At 42.5% G+C, this 19,263-nt stretch overlaps 1 protein-coding gene across 9 annotated transcripts in view; it reads right to left on the bottom strand.

Moving 5' to 3' along the window:
- Window positions 1–19,263, bottom strand: part of FOXP1 (forkhead box P1) — a 507,364-nt gene that overhangs the window by 69,318 nt on the left and 418,783 nt on the right. For all 9 annotated transcript variants that reach the window (XM_045493547.1, XM_045493545.1, XM_045493544.1 and 6 more), the window contains one exon: window positions 14,479–14,683. In XM_045493547.1, coding sequence (XP_045349503.1) covers window positions 14,479–14,683 — 205 coding nt within the window. The remainder of the gene's footprint in view (window positions 1–14,478; window positions 14,684–19,263) is intronic.

A 19,263-nucleotide genomic window follows, 5' to 3' on the forward strand; every position in this document is an offset into this window, starting at 1 on the left:
CCCCCCAGTCTCTTTCAAAAATAAACATTAAAAAAAGTTTTTAAAAAAGAGGAAATCCTACAAAAATATTCCAATATATGACATGCATGCACTCGACAGTGGCCCATAAAATACCACATGAAACCAGAATGTATATTTTTTTAAAAAACTGGCACATTTATTCTAATTTATATTAGTTAAGAACATATCTAGTATCTCCAACCTCTGATTTCATAGGTATCATTTCTTAGGATGAGGCTTATTGGACTTAAATTAAAAAAAATCACTTGACAGGAGGCTGCATGGTTCAGTCAGTTAAGCGTCTGACTCTTGATTTCAGCTCAGGTCAAGATATCTCGGTGCGTGAGATCAAGCCCCGCATCAGGCTCCGTGCTGTCAGCTTGGAGCCTGCTTAGGATTCTCTATCTCTCTGTGTGTCCCTTCCCCAACGCCCATGCACACTCTCTCTCTCAAAAAAAATTATAACTTAAAAAATGACTTGATTTGAAGAGAATAATAGAAATGATACGTAGATATGGCTAACCTCATGATAATGGGACACATACTCAGATGACTGAAGTTTGGGAAACCAAAAGTTTAAGACCTATTCTGCAAGGAGATTCAGTCTCTAGCTGGATTATCTTCCCAAGTTAACAATGAGTGGCAAGTCTCTGAAGACACACTTTTAGTTAGAATTTTCAAGGGAGAACAAAGAGCCTCGGGGTCATCCTGAATTTACCGGACAAAACCCCCCAAGGGCCACCACAACGGAGTGCACTATATCCAATGCTCCTAGGACTTAAAGCTGTAAATCATGGGATCTAGGGGTATCTCATGGGCAGGCTGGAGATGGGACTAGTAACTGGCTTTACTTACTTATTTTGACAGATGTATTTTTTATATTTTTATTTTTGAGCATTTGGTACCATATTCCTTTTGGTACTACGCTACTTTACTTAGTTTACTCACTTTAAAAGTCAATGGTCAGATTTACCCAACCTGGGGCAGGATGCCATGATCATGAGATGGACACTTCTCTTCCTCCCCACCCACATCACCGATCTGCCCCGTCTCTCCCTTCAGCGACACTGGGCAGAACACGCCATCTTGATTCTCAGACGCCCGGAGTATGCGCCCCAGCAGGACAATGGAGCAGAGAATGAGAGCCTGAGTGTCACAAACAGCGAGCAGGAGACGACAAGAGCAGAGTGTGTACGTGTGCGTGGTGATGAATGGAGGAATAAAGAAAGGGGAGAAAAAAAGAAAGGGAAGGCAGGAGTCTACCTCTTGTTTTTTACACCACTAAGGGCCATCCTCAGTTTACGAGAGTTTACCACTGGCAGTCTTAACACTGGGATCTCGCTAAGAAAACAGAATGCCTTCCAAAGAGTGGCTGTGAGCAACTGTGTCAATACAGACATAGGGACCACTAATCCAAAAATTATTAACACCATTAGGCAGGCATTCTCATTATGTCAATGCGAGTGTGTTTGCACTGGTGACTCACAAGGTCTATGTGGAACGTGTCCATATGTTAGAGGTACCAACAGTTACCCAAGAAAACCAAAGAACATAAATAAAAGTTCAACACTAATTCTTCTTAGTCCTTCCTCCGGAACAGTCTATGGAAGCCAGCACAATTATACTCAAGACCCAGAAGAATCATGTAAGTAAAGTGTGAGGGCCGATGAGTAAACAGCAGACAAGGGCACAAGCAACATACAGATACAAATTGGCTGAAAACCATTAGGCACTTGCATTTAGGTTTCCTTAGATCTATCCCCTACTTTATGTAATTACCATTATTTCTCTGTAGGACAAGGCGCATCATTAACGTTCGCCTGATTAAACTCTTCCCTACCTTTATTTTGGCAGGTTTTAAGCAAACACTGATTTTGTGATAAACATCACGTTGGGTTCCTAGATCAGAGTCTCAAACTGGGATTCATAAGAAGACCCGGTGGGGAGCAGTAAGATAATATTATAGTTTCTGTATGCATGTGTTAAAGCAACAGTAGGACTTTTCTAAGAATATACATGTGTGTATATGGGTGCCTATTTCTCACCCTTAGCCTCTAATTTTTTATATTACAGGTACTATACTACACACGTGTGTAACAAATTAAAAACACAGTGTGGACGTATGCTCAACACTTTTATTAATGATAGAGTGAATAATCAAATACATTTGGAGGTCACTGCCAGTTCTCTTCCTCTCTGAAAGAGCTGTACCCAATTTTCCATTTGGGGAGAAAGAGAATTGAACAGACGGATCGAACATAAAATGCTGTAATATTTTTTTTTAATTTTTTTTTCAAAATGCTGTAATATTTGATGTGGGCCTTAAAGTATCAGTAGGAGCTCAACTGCTATGAGAGAGAGAGAGCAGGCAGATGGCTGAGGCACAAAAATCATCTTTGGACATTAAAAAAAAAAAAAAAAAAAACCCAGAAAAACAAGGGCGCTTACAAATGACTTAAAAGGCCAGCATGAGGAAATCTTAAGAGAATTTTTGTTCTGTAAAATAGTTTACACTGGGTCGCGGTGTTAAGAACTTGTCTCTTTCTCTCCGTCACTTCTGTCACTTTGAATAGTAGCAGGGGAAGAACGCCACAGCCTGTGGATGTGTGAGAGCAGCGGTTCTCAAAGTATGGCCCCTGAGAACTTGTCAGAGATGCACATTCTTAGGCCCTCCCCCAAATAACTGAATCAGAAGCACTGGGACTGAGGTTTGGCAGCCTGTAGGTCAGCCAGTCCTCCAAATGATTCTACTGCAAGTTCACTCAGGGTTGAGGAGCACTCTTAACAGAAACCCAGATTTTTTCCCTGTTTGCATCCTCTGTAAGGATCCACAAGACTAAGCAGGTTCTCCTACAATCTGTGGCCAAAGGGTAGCAAATATATAACAACACCTAACGGGTTCTTAATCTTTAACATTCCATTCGTTCACCTTCTCCTGTCGATTTCATCTAGTCTCTCTGCAATGAAATTTCGCACCTCTTATACCAGGCTGGCTATGCTGGATGATCAGGAGGTTAGCGATCAACAAGAGAGACAGGGAACCTTCCTTCCTGGAGGGGACTGTATTCAAAAATCTCACCTGCTACCTATGTGGGGGTGGGGGTGGAAATACATCCAGTGTGATATTCCTCTAGTGCTCATTTAAACAAATCCTACTTGGGGCGCCTGGGTGGCTCAGTCGGTTAAGCGTCCGACTTCAGCTCAGGTCACGATCTCGCGGTCCGTGAGTTCGAGCCCCGTGTCGGGCTCTGGGCTGACGGCTCAGAGCCTGGAGCCTGCTTCCGATTCTGTGTCTCCCTCTCTCTCTGCCCCTCCCCCGTTCATGCTCTGTCTCTCTCTGTCTCAAAAATAAATAACCGTTAAAAAAAACCCAAATCCTACAGCGTCACATTTTGTATATGTTCATATCACTGCGTTTTTTACACTGTGTTGCAAGTAAGTCTCTCCCTGTACGTCTCTGTGATCAGGCTGTGAGCTGCTTCAGGGGAAGAACTAGGTGGTGGCCCTTTATTTAATTTCCTGAACCTATATGGTTAATATATAATAAATGCTCAATAGATGCGGTTTGAACGAACAGACCACTCTGACAATAATGAACAGTACTCAGTATTTACTGAGCACCTACTATGTGTCACAGCCTGCTACATGCCCATTTCACAGATGGCAAACCGAGGCACACTGAGGTTAAGTCACTTCAGTGGGCAGCCTGTAGTGGAATGCAGGCAGTCCAGATTCAGAGTCCACACCTATAACCACTAAACAACACAGCCACCCCCACACTAAATGAGGTATGGGCCATGGTCCAGCCAAACATGTTCTTTCTGTCCCTGCCTCAAGGCCTCTGCTTCTGCTGTGTCCTAAGCCCCGAGGACTGTTCCGTCACTTCTCTCCATCTGTTCAAGGGTCACTTCCTCACAGAAGTTTGCGAGACCCAGTCCTCTCTCTTCCTTGCTTTATTATTTTTTTTTTCAGAATTTATTTCTTGTTATCACGTAATTGTTTGTTTGTTCTACTTCTGCTGTACTGTCAGCTCCATGAGGACAGACTTCATCAAGCTCACAGCTGCATGCCCTACAGCCTAGGACACTTGGCAGGTGCTGAGGGTTTGGTAAGTTCTGCTGAATGAATGGATGCACGTCAGTACTGTCCAGCGACTTCTGACCCACTCAGGAACCCAGTTTTGTTGAACTCTGGACAACTTCCCATTTTTCCTTGTTAAGTTTCTTTTTCTTTTTGCCTGTACAATCCCTCTAATTTATTCAAACACCACTGGATTATTCCAGCTCTTGGTGTCAAATTTTTTTTTCTAAATAAAGCAAACTGCCATTTATTTCTCACACTGATCTTTAACACGAGACTTCTTGTTCTTGTCATAAATATGACTCATGTGGAAAAAGGGAAGTTGAAGATAGGGGCTCATACGTACAAGAATGTTTCCATCAATATTTTAGATATAAAAGGTGGAGACATAGCCAGAGATGCCTGTCCAAATCTAAGGTCTATAGTAATACTTTCGGTGGAGTTTTAGCCTTTCTGATATATAACCTAAAATTCCACCAGATGACTCAATGGTCCCTCTTGAAAGCAAATACCGTATCATTTACACAAACACTTCAGATTTTTCTTTCCTTCTGTCATAATACACCTTCAAACTCAACATTCACAGCCAAGATGTGAAATACACACATAGGAAAAATCCTTCAAAAATGGACTTCAAAGTATAAAAAAAGAAGGAAGGAAGGAAAGAAGGAAGGGAGAGAGAGAGAGGAAGGGGAAAGGGAGAGGGAGAGGGAGGGAATGAGGAAGGCAGGGGAAGGAGGAAGGGAGGGAGGGAGGGAGAGAAAAAGAAAGAAAGGAAGGAAGGAAAGAAAGAAAGGTAAGGAAAGGTTAAGGAAAGGAAAGGAAAGGAAGAAACAAAGAAATAAAGAAGGCAGGAGGGAGGAGGAGAGAGAGAGGGGCAGAAAGAAAAAAAAGGAAGTAAAGAAAGAAGGAAAGAAAGGTAAGGAAAGGAATCAGAAAGAAAGAAAGAAAGAAAGAAAGAAAGAAAGAAAGAAAGAAAGAAAGATCAACCAACCAACCAACCTGGCATTAGTCCGATTTCCTTGACTATAAAAGGAATGAAATTTGAAGGTCATAAAAGTATGTCTGTTTGTTTAGGGAAGTCTTACAGGTAGTATAAATATCATCAGCTACAGTTGCTATGGGGTCTGTTTGTTTACCAAACAAGAATACAAATAGTTACACAAAAGCGGAACAGCATTTAGGTATATAAATGGGAAGGCTCTGCCTTCTGGTAAATTTCCCAAAGTGCCTCCTAAAGCGGTTCCTATTTTCACCTTCTTCACTGGGAAACCTCTGTTGCCTTGGTTCTCCCTTTTCAGTTCTAACACCTCCAGGGAATGTTTTACTCTGAGATTTCTGAGCCCAGTCATGATTTTCTTTTCCTTTTCCCCTTTTTCATTCTAAGATGGAAAAACCAAAACCACTAGCCCAAACTGTACCATGAAAACAGGCTTTGCAACTTACAATGCAAAAAAGGAACAAAAGCCACAGAGTGTACAGAAGAATTCTAGTACAGGCAAGTATTCTTTAAATTGAGTTACCCATGAACAACCACCTAGAAAAATGTGTGTGTGTGTGTGTGTGTGTGTGTGTGTGTGTGTGTGTGTGTTTTCATGGACTTTCTGTAATCCAGGTATGTTTCATGCACCTGAATTATACCTGCTCAGTTAACCGTTTGTTTCATTTTGGAAAACGAAGGCAGGGGAGGTGTGGGGGACGGAAGAAGAGGAGAGGGAAGGAAACCAGCAAAGCTCTTCTGGAGTCCCTTAGTTGAGTGTGTGTGTGTGTGTGTGTGTGTGTGTGTGTGTGTAAGCATGTTATAGCTCAGATCTACCGTAAGACAAACTGTACCACAGAGGCTGCTGTGAGTGGAAGCCTTCTCTTCACACTACATTGACCACAGTACCCACCAGGCACAGCCCCGACGCCTTCCTGTGAATGGTACAGACTGCCATATGGACGAAGACACTGAACAAGCTGTACAACTCTTGGCGACATGTGCCCGGGGGATTGTCCCATATTAACACCACCTGGGCTGTGGCAATTGTGCTCTGTATGTGCAGAGGCACCGAGGAGCCCATCAGGATGTTATTTTTGAGTACAAACAAAAAGGAGAATTACAGTTAAGAGAATTCTCTGGCTAGCATATCTGTTGCTCAATTCCCGAAATAGTTTCCCAAAGGAACGGTTATCTTCTTTATTCACACAGGCAGAAATGACAAGCTGGAACACATATTAACAATTTCCCTTTGTGAGCTTCCACTATTGTTTTAATGAGGAGAATATACTTTATAATATAGTTAGGCCTTGACTGATTACAAAGGGGGGGTGGAATAAAGAACCTCAGGACTGCTGTACATATGTAACACGCTCATTTGCATTACCCAAGTGAGCCCGTCAGCACGGTGGTGGCTCCCTCGGAGACAGCTTCAGAGCCAGGCTACGGGGTGAAGCCAGTGCCAAACAGGCAGCTTTGGAAATCTCGAAAAAGAACGTGACTTTCGTTTAAGCCTCCTGTGCAGGTCCCCCTTCATGTGGCCCCATTACTGGCTTAAAAACAAGAGAGTGCTACTCATCATTTAAGTGAGAAGAGAAGAACGCTAAGGACTTTCCCAAACCACATGGATTTCTGTAGACCCATGGCTTCCCTTTCCACTTCTGGATGGATCCCGTGTCCACCAAAGGAAATTGTTCTGTAACTTGAGTTCTTACATGTGCATTTCAACAAGATACTCTTAAGGTACAAGGGAAAATGCTGTCAGGGTTCCCTCCAAATTGGTCTTCGCTGTCCTGCCATATGCTTTCCTTCACATTCTTAGTGTGAAAGAAACGTTAAGAAAGCTAATGTGTGTTTGGGAGGGGCCTGTGCCCCTTCCACACAAGTGTAAACACCTGTAAAATGGGTGCGTTCCAGCAAAGGGATCTGGCAGAAAAAACCCTATTAGCAGGACCAACTCGACAGAAAAGAATATCTATCCTACACGACGAGAGAAAAACGGGGGCTCAAATATAGTTTTGCGGGAGAAACTGGGCACATTAGACATGAAATAGCCCATGGGTAAGATGCATATTATATAACATCCCAAGAAAAAACATTAAAATCAACCCAATTTAAGAGAAACTTATCCAATGAATGCATCTCTCTAGAGCGATGATGTCATTTTATTGGAAAGCATGTATCGTTTAAACACAATAAATAGAAAAAGATTTATAGAGTCTAATGATGGTGTGTTATGGTAAAAGCCACTTTATTGAGATAAGATACAACAGCTGTTAGAGAATAATGGCTGAGTTTTTGTTTTTTTTTTAATCACCACACAAAGTGAACAGTCAAGAAAATCCATAAACCTATCCCTCATGGCATGCCAATATTGTAAAGATCATCTCCCTCCCCCCATCCTATGTATGAATGACAAGAGACGACACCATGCCACCCTGCCGTGACGGAACCTTTCTTCCCTGCTTCTAAGACCCAGAAGCAACAGAGTTTAAGCATGAGACAAACGGACTGCAGCTTTTCTAAGCATGATGGTCACAGCACGTCTGTGGTACAAAATGTTGATTGGACCTGGCTGTTTCTTCCTGATATAAACACAAATGATTTTGCCCTACACAGTCTACTGCCCACACAGACAGACACGGGACAGGTGTCGCTCCCACCAGTCTGCTTTGGGGCTAAGAAGCACCTGTATTTCAGGCCTCGGCGACTGGCGACATGTACTTCTCACTCACGTCCCTCACGACATGCGACAGGCCATGGCCAGCCTGCTCTTCACATTCTCTGCCGCGAGTCACCCGACCTGCCTCCCTGCAAAAAGACGACGCAAGGGAGGAGAGCTGCTCTCTGAGACCCTTTGGAGCTTCTCCCAAATTATGGCTGAACAGATACGTCTGGCCCCAGGCTCTCACCCCTCAAGGCTATGGCCTCATCCTGATCTCGGAGCTTCGCCCCATCGGGACCGTAACCCCGGAGTCTGGGATGAAGCCAAGGTGGTGCCGATCAACAGCCTACTTGAGAACGACTCCACTATGACAGTCATTACAAGGACTTGAGGGTTGGAGAGACCCTCGTTCCAGTCCCTGCCTGGTACCCCAACTAACTGTGTTGCTGGTGCAAGCTACACGAGTGTTCTGAGCCCTCAAATGTCATCGTACAAAGAAGACAGGACCCCACAGAGTTACCGTCAGGATTAAATGGGAAGATCAGTATCGGGGCTTACGTGGAATCCTTGAAGCATGTGTCCAGCACTAACCAATAGTTCAGTAAACAGCAGCTGCGTTATCATCACCATTCCATACCAGCTAGCGATTCCTTCCGGCAATTCTACCGCTAACGTCTAGGTTCACACAAGAATGGCAAATCACTAGCTTTGTGGGCTGCATACGTCTGGGATGTTAATCCAATTTAGGGGGGGAAACTCTGCCCTTTCCAACAGCACCCAAACCCAGGTGAAGTGAACATGCCCACTGGCACTGCTGCTCAAATTTGAGCAAGCCCTGGGGATCCAGTTAAAGCAAAGACTCTGATTCAGTGGGTTTGGGGTGGGACCGAAGACCCTGAACTTCTAACATGCTCCTCCCAGGTAATGCCAAAGTTGCTGGCCGGCGGCCACTGAGTAGCAAGAACATAGGTTATGTGTGACCAATACCAATTCCTGACCCCATCGCAGACGGGTATAATCCAATTCTTCAGGAGAGAGGCCTAGGAAGCTGTGTATTTTTGAAAATACCTGTGAAAATATCATCAGGAAATCTGAGAAACACTTTGCTTAGAGCTAAAATCAGGAGTTTGCAAATTAGTTTCTGTAAATGGCCAGACAGTAAACATTTTAGTCACTATGGGCCATGTTTCTGCTGCAACTGCTCCCACCAGCCGCTGTAGCATGAAGGCAGCCACAGACAATGTGTCAATGAGTTATCATTGCTGTGTTCCAATAAAACTTTATTTTGCAAAATGAGCACCGGGCCAGATGTGGCTGGAAGGCCATAAGTGGCTGACTTCTATTACAGATCAGCTGCCCCAGCACATAATGGCAGAAAGGAGCAGTAATGAATCTGAAGACAATCGGGGACGGTCTGACGGGAGAATGCTCTCCGGAATGCTCTAACGGAAAATAAAGATTTGGGGTAGCTCGTTGGTTCAAACGCCTCAAATCAAAAGAAACCGAGAAGAAATCATCTGGTTTTCAAAAAGAAAACAACAACAGTTGAAATGAGGAAGAGCTGTTCAGAGTAATGTGACCTAGAGCTGACTGCTTACATTTCTGGCTCAATAGTCCGGCAACATGAGTATGAAAACATGTAACAGATAAAGGCGTGTGTAAGTGGAACAGTTCTACAAACAAACTTCTAGAATTTTAGCAAGTAAACCAAGAACACCAATACCAATTCATCAACAGAGAATTTAGTTCCAAAAAAAAAAAAAAAAAAATAGAAAGAAAGAAAAATGAAATGCCAGGCCTGTCCACGTTTGAATTCCTTGCCTTTTGAAAAGAGTGGGGCGGGAAACACAAATGTTATTGTTCATGTAGTCAAACACATGGCAGTATGTCAAGAGGCCACAAATCAGAAACAGAGACTGTGTCTGAAAGTGCACTAGCCAAGCAAAAACCTTTAGGGGTTATTTGAAGGCAGCTGCCCACTGTGGGGTGTGGAAAAGTGGGAAACGCAAGCAACTGGAATACAAGGGGCTGTGTCAACACACGAGGAGAAGGAAGGAGGAACACGGGGACTGGGCAGAGGGCAGGTTAGGGAAGGGGCCCAACTTGGGCCACCTGATCCTGAGCACAACGGGACAGCCGCAGAGAGAGAAGAGACTGCACAACCATGGTCTTGCCAAAGGTGAAAGACACCTTTTCCGCCAGGTGCTTAAGGAAGCCTCGACGCTAACACCTAGAGCAGCTGTGACTCTCAGCGACGCTCAAGTTAGCTAGCGGTGGCTGAACTGAAAGCAAAAAGCTGGGAAGGGTCAGAAAACTGGAATATTTCTAATGCAGACTGCAGAGGACAAGGGAAATAGGATAAAGAACGTATGAGGTGTTCGATGCGGAAACGCGAGATTCACGAGGCCAGGAGCAAAGGCGGGACAGTTTCAGAGGGAGGGAGGCTTGCTTGGCGTTTGTGTGCAAATCCAGCATGGGGTTCCTTTTTGCTCCCTCTGTGCTGTTTCACGTTGTGCGTGGTTTATATTTTACAAATCCTACCCGCCCCCCCCCACCCCGCCTTTAGGAAAGGCCCAGTAAATACCAGTACTGCCTTAAAAGAGCAAACTCTGCTATTTTCCTATAAAATGTGCTGATAGGCACACAGTAGGTGAAGTCAGCATACGTTTTGTTGGCTTTAAATTAAATTTAAACTTTATTTTAGGAGCGTCATTCTTATCGTAATTAAACATTCACTTCTGGGCTGAATGAAAACCTTAAGTGTTGTTTAGTAAGAGACGCGCTTGAATTTGGATCTTGGATAGGCCACGAACCAGTTCTGTGACTCTTTGTCAGTTATTTAATCTCCATGATTCAATTTCCTTGTCTGTGAAATGGGTCTAATACTCCCGACTGCTTCCCAGCAGTCTCGAGGATAAAATGAGACATCACTCCAAACACAAGAGTTTAGCCAGTGCTCGGGACAGAGAAAGAACTGATTAAATGTGAGTTCACTTTCCTTTCCCTAGTGCACCATAATATAATGTGATATTTAGAATTTTAATTCAGGCAATTACTTAAGTAGTAATTGCTATTTGTATTTACATAGCTGCTTTGATCCAAGAAGCTCAAAGGGCTTTACTAAATTTAGCATTTTAATAAATGTTTCATTTGCATTCCGTTGGTTTTGTTTACCCACACCAAAACTTGGAATTTCCTAAAGCAAGACAGTCAGGCAAGTTAAGGAAACAACATCACAGCTTCATGCTCACAGGTATCCCAGGTCTGAGTTTCATCTCTTCGTCTAAGACGTCACGGCTCCCTGGTCCGCGGGAATAAAATGGCAGTGAGAGAGGCGAACGTGCCTGCTTCCTCTTCAGCTACCTCTAGCTCCTGCCCGCTGAACTTCACCTTCGCCACGCTTCTCCCAGGCGCTGGCAACCGAGGTATGTTTATTGCACCAATGAATGTATATATAATCAGCACGATAAACATTATTAAATCGCTGGGAGAAAATCAAAGCACGAAGCACGGCGCCAGTACTGAATTCTAATGATGCTGAATGTCCGTGATTGCGCAGGGACAGGATCTTAACAAGCCTTGATTTGAGCGTTGGCATCCGCCTCACAAATCACATGGGCCGCTCCTCTCGTAATAGTGCTGAATATTGATAAATGTCTCTACCCTGCGCAACAGGGAAGTGGGTTTCTATTGGCAATCTTTCCCAAAGTGTGTTTTTTCCCTTCTCTGCACTCAAGGGTTTACCCTGAATGATTTAATTATAATTTTCCTTGTGTAAGACAAATTAAAGAGGAGAGTAGGAGTGTCGTGCCAAGCACATTATTTATCTCCTTAACAGATTGCAGCTCACCAGACCCCAGAGCTGCTGCTACAGCGGCTGCTCACAGGAGCCCGCAAAACGCATGGGGGCAAGAGCGGGGGGCGGGGGGGGGGCGAGGCGGTTTCCAAATGACACAGAAATATGTGACCTCGGTGAGACTGTCAGACAGGTGACTACTTCAAAAAACAAAAACCCCTAGGATGCTGCCTTTTTCCAACCCATTTTCACACAGGGCATTCCTGAATCCTTGCAGGAGGAATTCCTAAGCTGTTCACCTGAGATGGGAGTTTGAAGGGCTACATTATTATTCAGTGCGACAGAGGCTTCTGCTTGTTCAGACACTGCTCCAGGAGGACACAGAGGGGGAAAGGATACCACGCCGAAGTCAACGGAGAGCCCACAAAGTTACGTGTTTCACACATGCACTGCCAAGGAAGGGGCGACAATTCTCCAAGGGACCCCTGCGAGAAACCTCCGGGCAGCGCACAGGTGAAAACGTATTTTTATACTGATGGCTTTTTTTTTTTTACCATTTTCCACTGAACAGGATACCACATTCCTGATTTAAAAAACAATCGTAAGGTAAAACGAGACAAAACCTCATTAAAAGCACCTGTACGTACACAAAGCTGGCTAACTAATAATTGAATTTTTAATGATCGATTCTGCAAGTCTGTAACTTTTGAATTATCTCTAACCTAAGGTACCCATTTGTCTTGTTCACTACATTCGGCTAAGATAGGGTCACTAGAATTTTCTTTTAATTCAGCCACAACTAGGAACCTACCCTATGACATAAACTGAGAGATCGGGTATTAAGGAGTAGCATATAATGTCCTAGTTGTCTCCTCTTTACATGTATAACTGGGAAATTCAGCCTGATTTTACAGCCAGATTAAGGTTCAGGAGAACCCAAGTTCTTTTCCGATCCATATTCTAATTTTGGCCAGGTAGCATAATGAAGATTAAGCCTAACCGTTGTGCAGCCAAGGAAGGACCATAAAAAACGAAATATTCCAACAAACTTACTCTCCTGGAATTAGACTGCCCATCAGATCCATTTACTTTCAAATACACCTTAAGATGTTTGAAAAGGGCTATTCTTCTCCCACCTGCCTCATTGCTAATCTATCACCTGACTGCAGATACAGAACCTTTCAGAATGAAACTGAGCACAGTGCATCTAAACAAGAAGAGTTTTCTGTGTCACAGGAAATCCGTGCAGGCTCCACATGGCCGACAAGATTGCAACAAATACCTTAAGTGCATCAGTCGGCATTTTTTTAGTGGATGGCCTGTTCTGCCTACGGATGAAGATGTAATTCGATCACTCTGCAGTAAATGGGCATCATCAGCCTTACACACCAAAAGCAAGTACAGCAGGGGACGACAGCCTGGAACCTTTCTTTGAAAGCTATTTAATGTTGAGGGTTTTTTTGTTTGTTTTTTACTTACAAAGACACCGTAAGAGATAATAAAGCAAGAGCTAAGACTGGCCTCCGGACATACAAATCTATCCTCACTGGAAACAACAGAAGCCACATGTGGCCCAATGGCTCCACACAGATTCTTACAGTCCACCGTTCCATCCTTCAAACTGTCCCAAACAGTCATTTAAAACACCTTTTACTTCCCCTACGTCTGCCACAGAAACTCCCAAGTGATCTTAAAGGGATCCTAGCAAGTTTCGGTTAAAACAGATTATATCTCCATCTCTCAGACCCTCTCACGTTTTTAAGCTTGAACGTGACACACGCACACACAAGCACAAATATTCACATAGCAGTTTCTGTGATTACTGATCTCAAAATGGATAAAATGTTGCTGGTAGAGAGATACAAATCTAATTAAACCCGTGGGCTTCTTAATGCTCAATATTTCACGAAATATATGAAATTATATTTGTAATTGCTCAAGTGAAAAATATAATTAAAAAAACTTTCACTGAGTCATTTTTATTAAAAAAAAAAACAAAATACAGAATTTGTTTTTACTGCTGGAAGTGACATTTACTATCACACATTACTTTGAAAGTCTCTTTTCTTCTGTGTGGAGAAGCTGGGCATACGAAATAGATGGGAAACGGTTTAAAAATAGTACACTGAAAATAAATCTTTTTAATTTTAGGAGCATTATATATATTCCACTTCTGAAAAGCATTCAACAGTAGTATTAATGCTTTTGGGTGCTGAGATCCAGTAGCATGAATTAACAGCTTCATTTTCTTAGACCTCTTCTGCTCCCATGATGTATTCTGGCTATCTCAAACAAACGTGGCGTCGGCTAACATTTGAGTGAAGCTGAGGGCAATTGTAAAATAAAAAGTCTTCACTTCCTAACGGGAATAGAGCAACTGAGACAGCACTGCAGCCCTCTTTGGAAGGGAAGACTTTATTCTTTTTTTAATTTGTGTGGATATACACGGATTGTGTGTGCATATACACAGACCCCTTCCAGCTCTCCATCCTTCAAACCTTCGCTGAGTATTCACCATGAAAAAGGCCTTCAAGGAGGGCAGTACAGAGCGACTAAATGCTACCTTTTCTTGACCTGTGACTCACAATTGCTAGTACCAGACTCTGCTACTCCCTTAGAAGGTGTTTCGAGCCCAGGAGTTCAGCTTGCGTGGGGTGAGCCCTTGGCCCAAAGAATAAGCCTGGACCCTTGAAATCCAACCCATGCAGGGAAAAACGAACTCTGCCTGGGTTCTTAAGCTTAAGGGTAGACCTATATAAGCGCTAATTCCATGTTGAAAAGGTGAAAATAATTAGATGCTTCACACCCAAACCATATTGAACACATTCTTAAAGTAATTATAGGCACATTCAAGTCACATGGATCCAATTAGGGATCGCTGAGATATGGCTGAACAAGGCCACCCACCCCGCCCGTGGCAGAGACCGTTCTGGACACAGCTCAGCGGCTCATTCCTACCTTTCCCTTTTGGGGGTGTGGACTGAGAGCTGTCCGTTGGTAGAGGCATGTGGGTTCATTATTAAGGAGGTCTTGGAAGGTGCAGAGGAGGAGACACATGTCGTGGTCAGATCCAAACTGCTGTGATTGCTGCCTGCGGTTTCTTCTGCACTATGAGCACTTGTCACTTCTTTCCAGAGCTGCTGCAGTTCAGTTGGAATCATGCCTGAAACAAACAAATTGGATAATTAAATCAATTAACAGCTAATTCCGTCCTCTTCAAACAGTAATTAAATCAAAGAGTCAGTAAACAAAGCCTAGTGTTAGGGGTTTTTTTTTTTCCTTTCTTTTCTTTCTTTTTTTTTTTTTTGGTGTGTGCGTTTTCCCCCCTCCCAAGTAAGGCAAGTACGGTCAGCAACAACCGTGTCCCCCCACTGAACAGCCGAGGTGAAGTGCCCTCGTCACACATAGAAGACCTCTGTGGAAAGGATTCCAAACACAGTTACTTTGCAGAGACGGTATGCTTCCATCCGAACTGTTGTTTCTAGATTTTTGAAAAGGAGATAGATGTTGTATTTTTAGACACAAAGAAGGGGCTCAAAATAAATTCGTTCAACTCTACTATGATGACAACAGGAACCACAAAATGAATAATTTTTGTGCTTAAGTCTTAAATGATGACAAATAGCTTTGTTATTAAATATAGTTTTTATTAATCACTTTTAGACATAAATTATGAATTCATATCGTCTTCCTGAAATGCTTTTCAACTTTTAACATTCAAATTGATTATACTATGATTATTTCATTAACACACCTATCTTCCTCATTAATTTTGGTTTCTAGTACCACATGCTTAATTGATGGATGTGTCTACTGAAAAACTGTGTAACTTTTTTTTTTTAACAAGTAACACTATTATTACTGTCATTTCTTAGATCAATGCTAATGAACCATTGCAGAATAAAATGCAAACATAAAATAAACTTGGAGTAATAAAGTTCTCTTGTGTCCTAAGGGGGTCAAAATGGACCTGGGTCTTGAGGAGTAAGTGTCAACCTGTATCTTCCCCAAGAGGAGACAGAATCAGTACGTCGATCTCGCTATCATGGCCTCATGATTTTTATTTAGAGGCATGCCTCTACAGCCCAGGATTTCCAAATCCCACCTCAATGCATATGCTAGTGCATACAGGCAGAGAAGAAAAAGATTCTACATGGTAGCTCACGACACCAACAAACAAAAAACAGCAGTTCCTTCTAAAGGACAGCGAAAGGAAATCGTAAACCCTGTACAGCATAAGGCAATTCCACATTAGAACTGGATGTCTGGACTGCAGTTCATTGTTTCAATCAACTGTAACACAGCTATTCTAGAAAGCCTGCCATTTTCTGACTATATAGAAGCACCCGAAACAGGCGTGTTTCTTACCAAACCTAAGGTATTGAATTAAAAAAGAAGGCTGTGTGCATTATATTCATTTGAAACACATAATAAAAAATGCCAAGGTCTAAATTTAATTTATTTTTGTCATTTAGAATACAATGGATAGATAATCATCTCAACGTGATCAGCCAAACATCTTTACTTTGCTAAACTGTTAAAGATTTTAATTATGCTAGCATTGGAGAGCACTGGTCTAATGAGGCAATGGACTCCAGAGAATCCGAGTGGTTAAGAACTGTGAAATGAGTCTGATAGGATTTTTTTATATTCACCGTGGATCGTTTGCATATCAAAGAGGAGTAAATTATTGCACAGCAGACCAATAACCTTCCCCGCCTTTCTGAGAGGAGCGTTAACAAAAACAGTTGGTCTCTCCTAACGGTTCTCCACGAAAATGTTCAAATGCTCAAGTATTTGCAATTAATATATATTATAAAAGGAGGCTTCCAATGATACATTAAGTGGTCAGATATTCTTAGAACGCATCCTCGACAGCCAACTCGGTTTTCTTCTCCCTTCATAAAAATCAAATGCCAATTATATTTTGATGGATTTTGTCCCAAATGAGCATTTAGTTATTAGGCATATTCAATTATTACTTGTCCCCTGAAATTAAGCCTCGGAGGCAAATTAAACAAAGGGAAAGGTCACTACACAATCCCGCGTCCGGTCCTGCTGCATCTGGGCTATTATTTTCAAACACCTTCCGAAGTGACATGTGGGATGTGTTTGTAGCTAACAGGCCTGCCACTGATGTCCGCACACCAACAATTACCTGTGAATATGGCTGACCCTCCGACCACTGTTTACTCAATGGAAACAAGAGTGAATGGGCTTGTCTGTGGATGATAGCATATTGATAGAAAGCCACACAAGTCAACACCTATTTTTATTTTCCGGGGAGTAAATACACATGAAAAGAACAAGCCGCCTATTTTTCAACTCAAACTAATTGATTTCTGGGTCAGCTGCACGGGAGGTGAAAAAAATGGAAGAAGACGGTTTCGAACAACTGCGTTAACACTTTCCCTCCAAGAAAAGCGGAACTTTGAAGTTCTTCGAACAGCGAGCTGTTTATCCAGCCAATAAAGACAAAGGCAAATGTCTTGTTACACTTGTTACACCTAAAAGTACATTAATGTTATTCCACTTTCCTTTTATTCCAGTGGGCTGGCAAATGCGTTTCATCACTCACAGGGGGAAATGGTAAATAAAACAGCAACTCACTGACAACAGGCATACTTCGGGGTCAAATTTGACTGTGATAATTATGTTTAAGAACATCCTCATCTGATCTACAGAGAGGCAGTCAAATCACTCTCCTCCATCAATGCTACACCTTGTTCGTGAGGTTAAACTGTTACTTCAGTGCGTACTATCTACAGGAGGATGCTGCTATTTGACAGCTGGGATCTCATGATAGAATTAAGACAGATAAAAGGCAAGCTAGTCACTCATCAGACTAAAGGGTTATCAATTTTCCAAAAAGCATCACACATATTTCCAATGTGGTAGAAAGGAATAATGGTACCACGTTAAATTCATTATAGGTATATATACCAACCATGTAATCTACAGTTCCCATTTTAAAAATTCAAAGGTGGGAATAATAATGAAAATATACTTCTATATGGAATTACTGATTCTGGGGTGGGGTGGGTGGGTTCAGATGCTTCAAGAAATCAGAGAGAAAAGCCCATGTGCTCATTATATAAACCGGAGAAGACTCTAGAGTACTCTTAAAAACAACAAAAACGTCCTTCCATTTCATAACATAATGCCTTCAGGCAAAAAAAAAAAAAAAAAGGCCTTTGAAATATTACTGTCTATTCATACTTTCATATTTATACATGTTTAAGGTGACTTAGCCAAGGCCATGAGCAGGTATGTAAAAGAACCTTGGTGACTGCATCACAAAGTGGCCACTACTGGCATTTGTAACACATAACCTCTGTGCCTTACTACATTTCTTTTTCCAGGACAACCGACCCCTTCATTATAAAAGAAAATGCAGACACAGGCTTAAAAAATGTATGTTGTGGGGACAGTTGACAGATTACTGCTCGTGGAACTCAATTTTACAACCCCAGGTATCACTGGCTCAAAGACAAACAGTTGATCAACCTTTTTTTGTCCTTGTACATCCATACCCAGGTGACCATGTTCAAGCAAGCAGAAAGTTGATTTAAACCTCATAATGACATCAGTTTTAAGCCATCATGTCTCTGATAAAAAAAAAATTGTGTTGTAGTCCAACATGACTGAATTCTCAAGCCACTTTGGGCGACGGGGTAGGAGAGACAAAACCAGGCTCCGGATTCCACAAAAGATGGCAATGACAATGGTAGCTCTCACTTCACTGCCAGAACAGGACTCCAGAAATACTGGATTTACATTTACGTATCTTGGGCACACATAAGGGCACCCCTTAGATTTTAAATACGCTTCTTCCTAATGGTGCAGGGGCTAATAGTTCTAGCAGACTGCTAAGCATATCAATCAATGCCATGACTAGTGAATTACCTACTGGTGTCTCTGATATGTTACTGCAGAGATTACACTTCATGCATCACCACATTCATTTCTTTCACATTACACATGAGCTTGTCTTGTCACTGCCCAATTGCCCTCTTTTGGACAGCTTAACTGATGTACTATAACAATGAACCTTAGTGAGCAAACTTAATAGTATAGGAGCGGTGGGAAAAGATGAGAGGTTGAAGCCTGAGTCCAGTGGGTGTGTCAGAACAGCCTGCAATGTTTCCAACTATAAACCCGAAGGTGTAATTAATGCACGTTGTAACATTTTGCAAGCACAAAAATGCATTAGGCGATGTGTCCTTTCCTCGCCCCTTGTATTGCTCGGTTACCAAATCTTCTATTTTGACAGCCGCTGGAGATGCTGATCATGTACCCAGTAGTTGGGCAGTAATGGCAAAAAGGGGAGGAGGGCCAAGAGGGACATGAGAGGGAAAAGCCCAGTTTCAGCACTGAAAACATAAACAAAAACAAAAAACCCCGGAAGGAACAGAAGTTGGGTGTGGTTGACTTGAGAAAGATTCAAATGTAGACATGCCTCACTGGCTTCACATGACATCTAAAGTTACTGAACAAATGAGCAGGTCTTAATCACCATGAAGGGTGAAGGAGGTTCCCCATTTTCAACCCTCTTCAGAAGGTAAATGAATCTAAGACTTGACCAAAATTAGCTACTAGTCTTTAAGGCTCAAACATGTACATCCAAGCCTTTAGAATTACAAAGCCTGGGGGCCCTGAGCGGGCAACTGAAACGTGCACAAGACGGGGGATTGGTATTTCAAAACATGGCAGGATACTTTCTTTCCTTCCATACTTTTCCTT

This window comes from Leopardus geoffroyi, chromosome A2 (assembly GCF_018350155.1).
Source record: "Leopardus geoffroyi isolate Oge1 chromosome A2, O.geoffroyi_Oge1_pat1.0, whole genome shotgun sequence".
NCBI lineage: Eukaryota > Metazoa > Chordata > Mammalia > Carnivora > Felidae > Leopardus > Leopardus geoffroyi.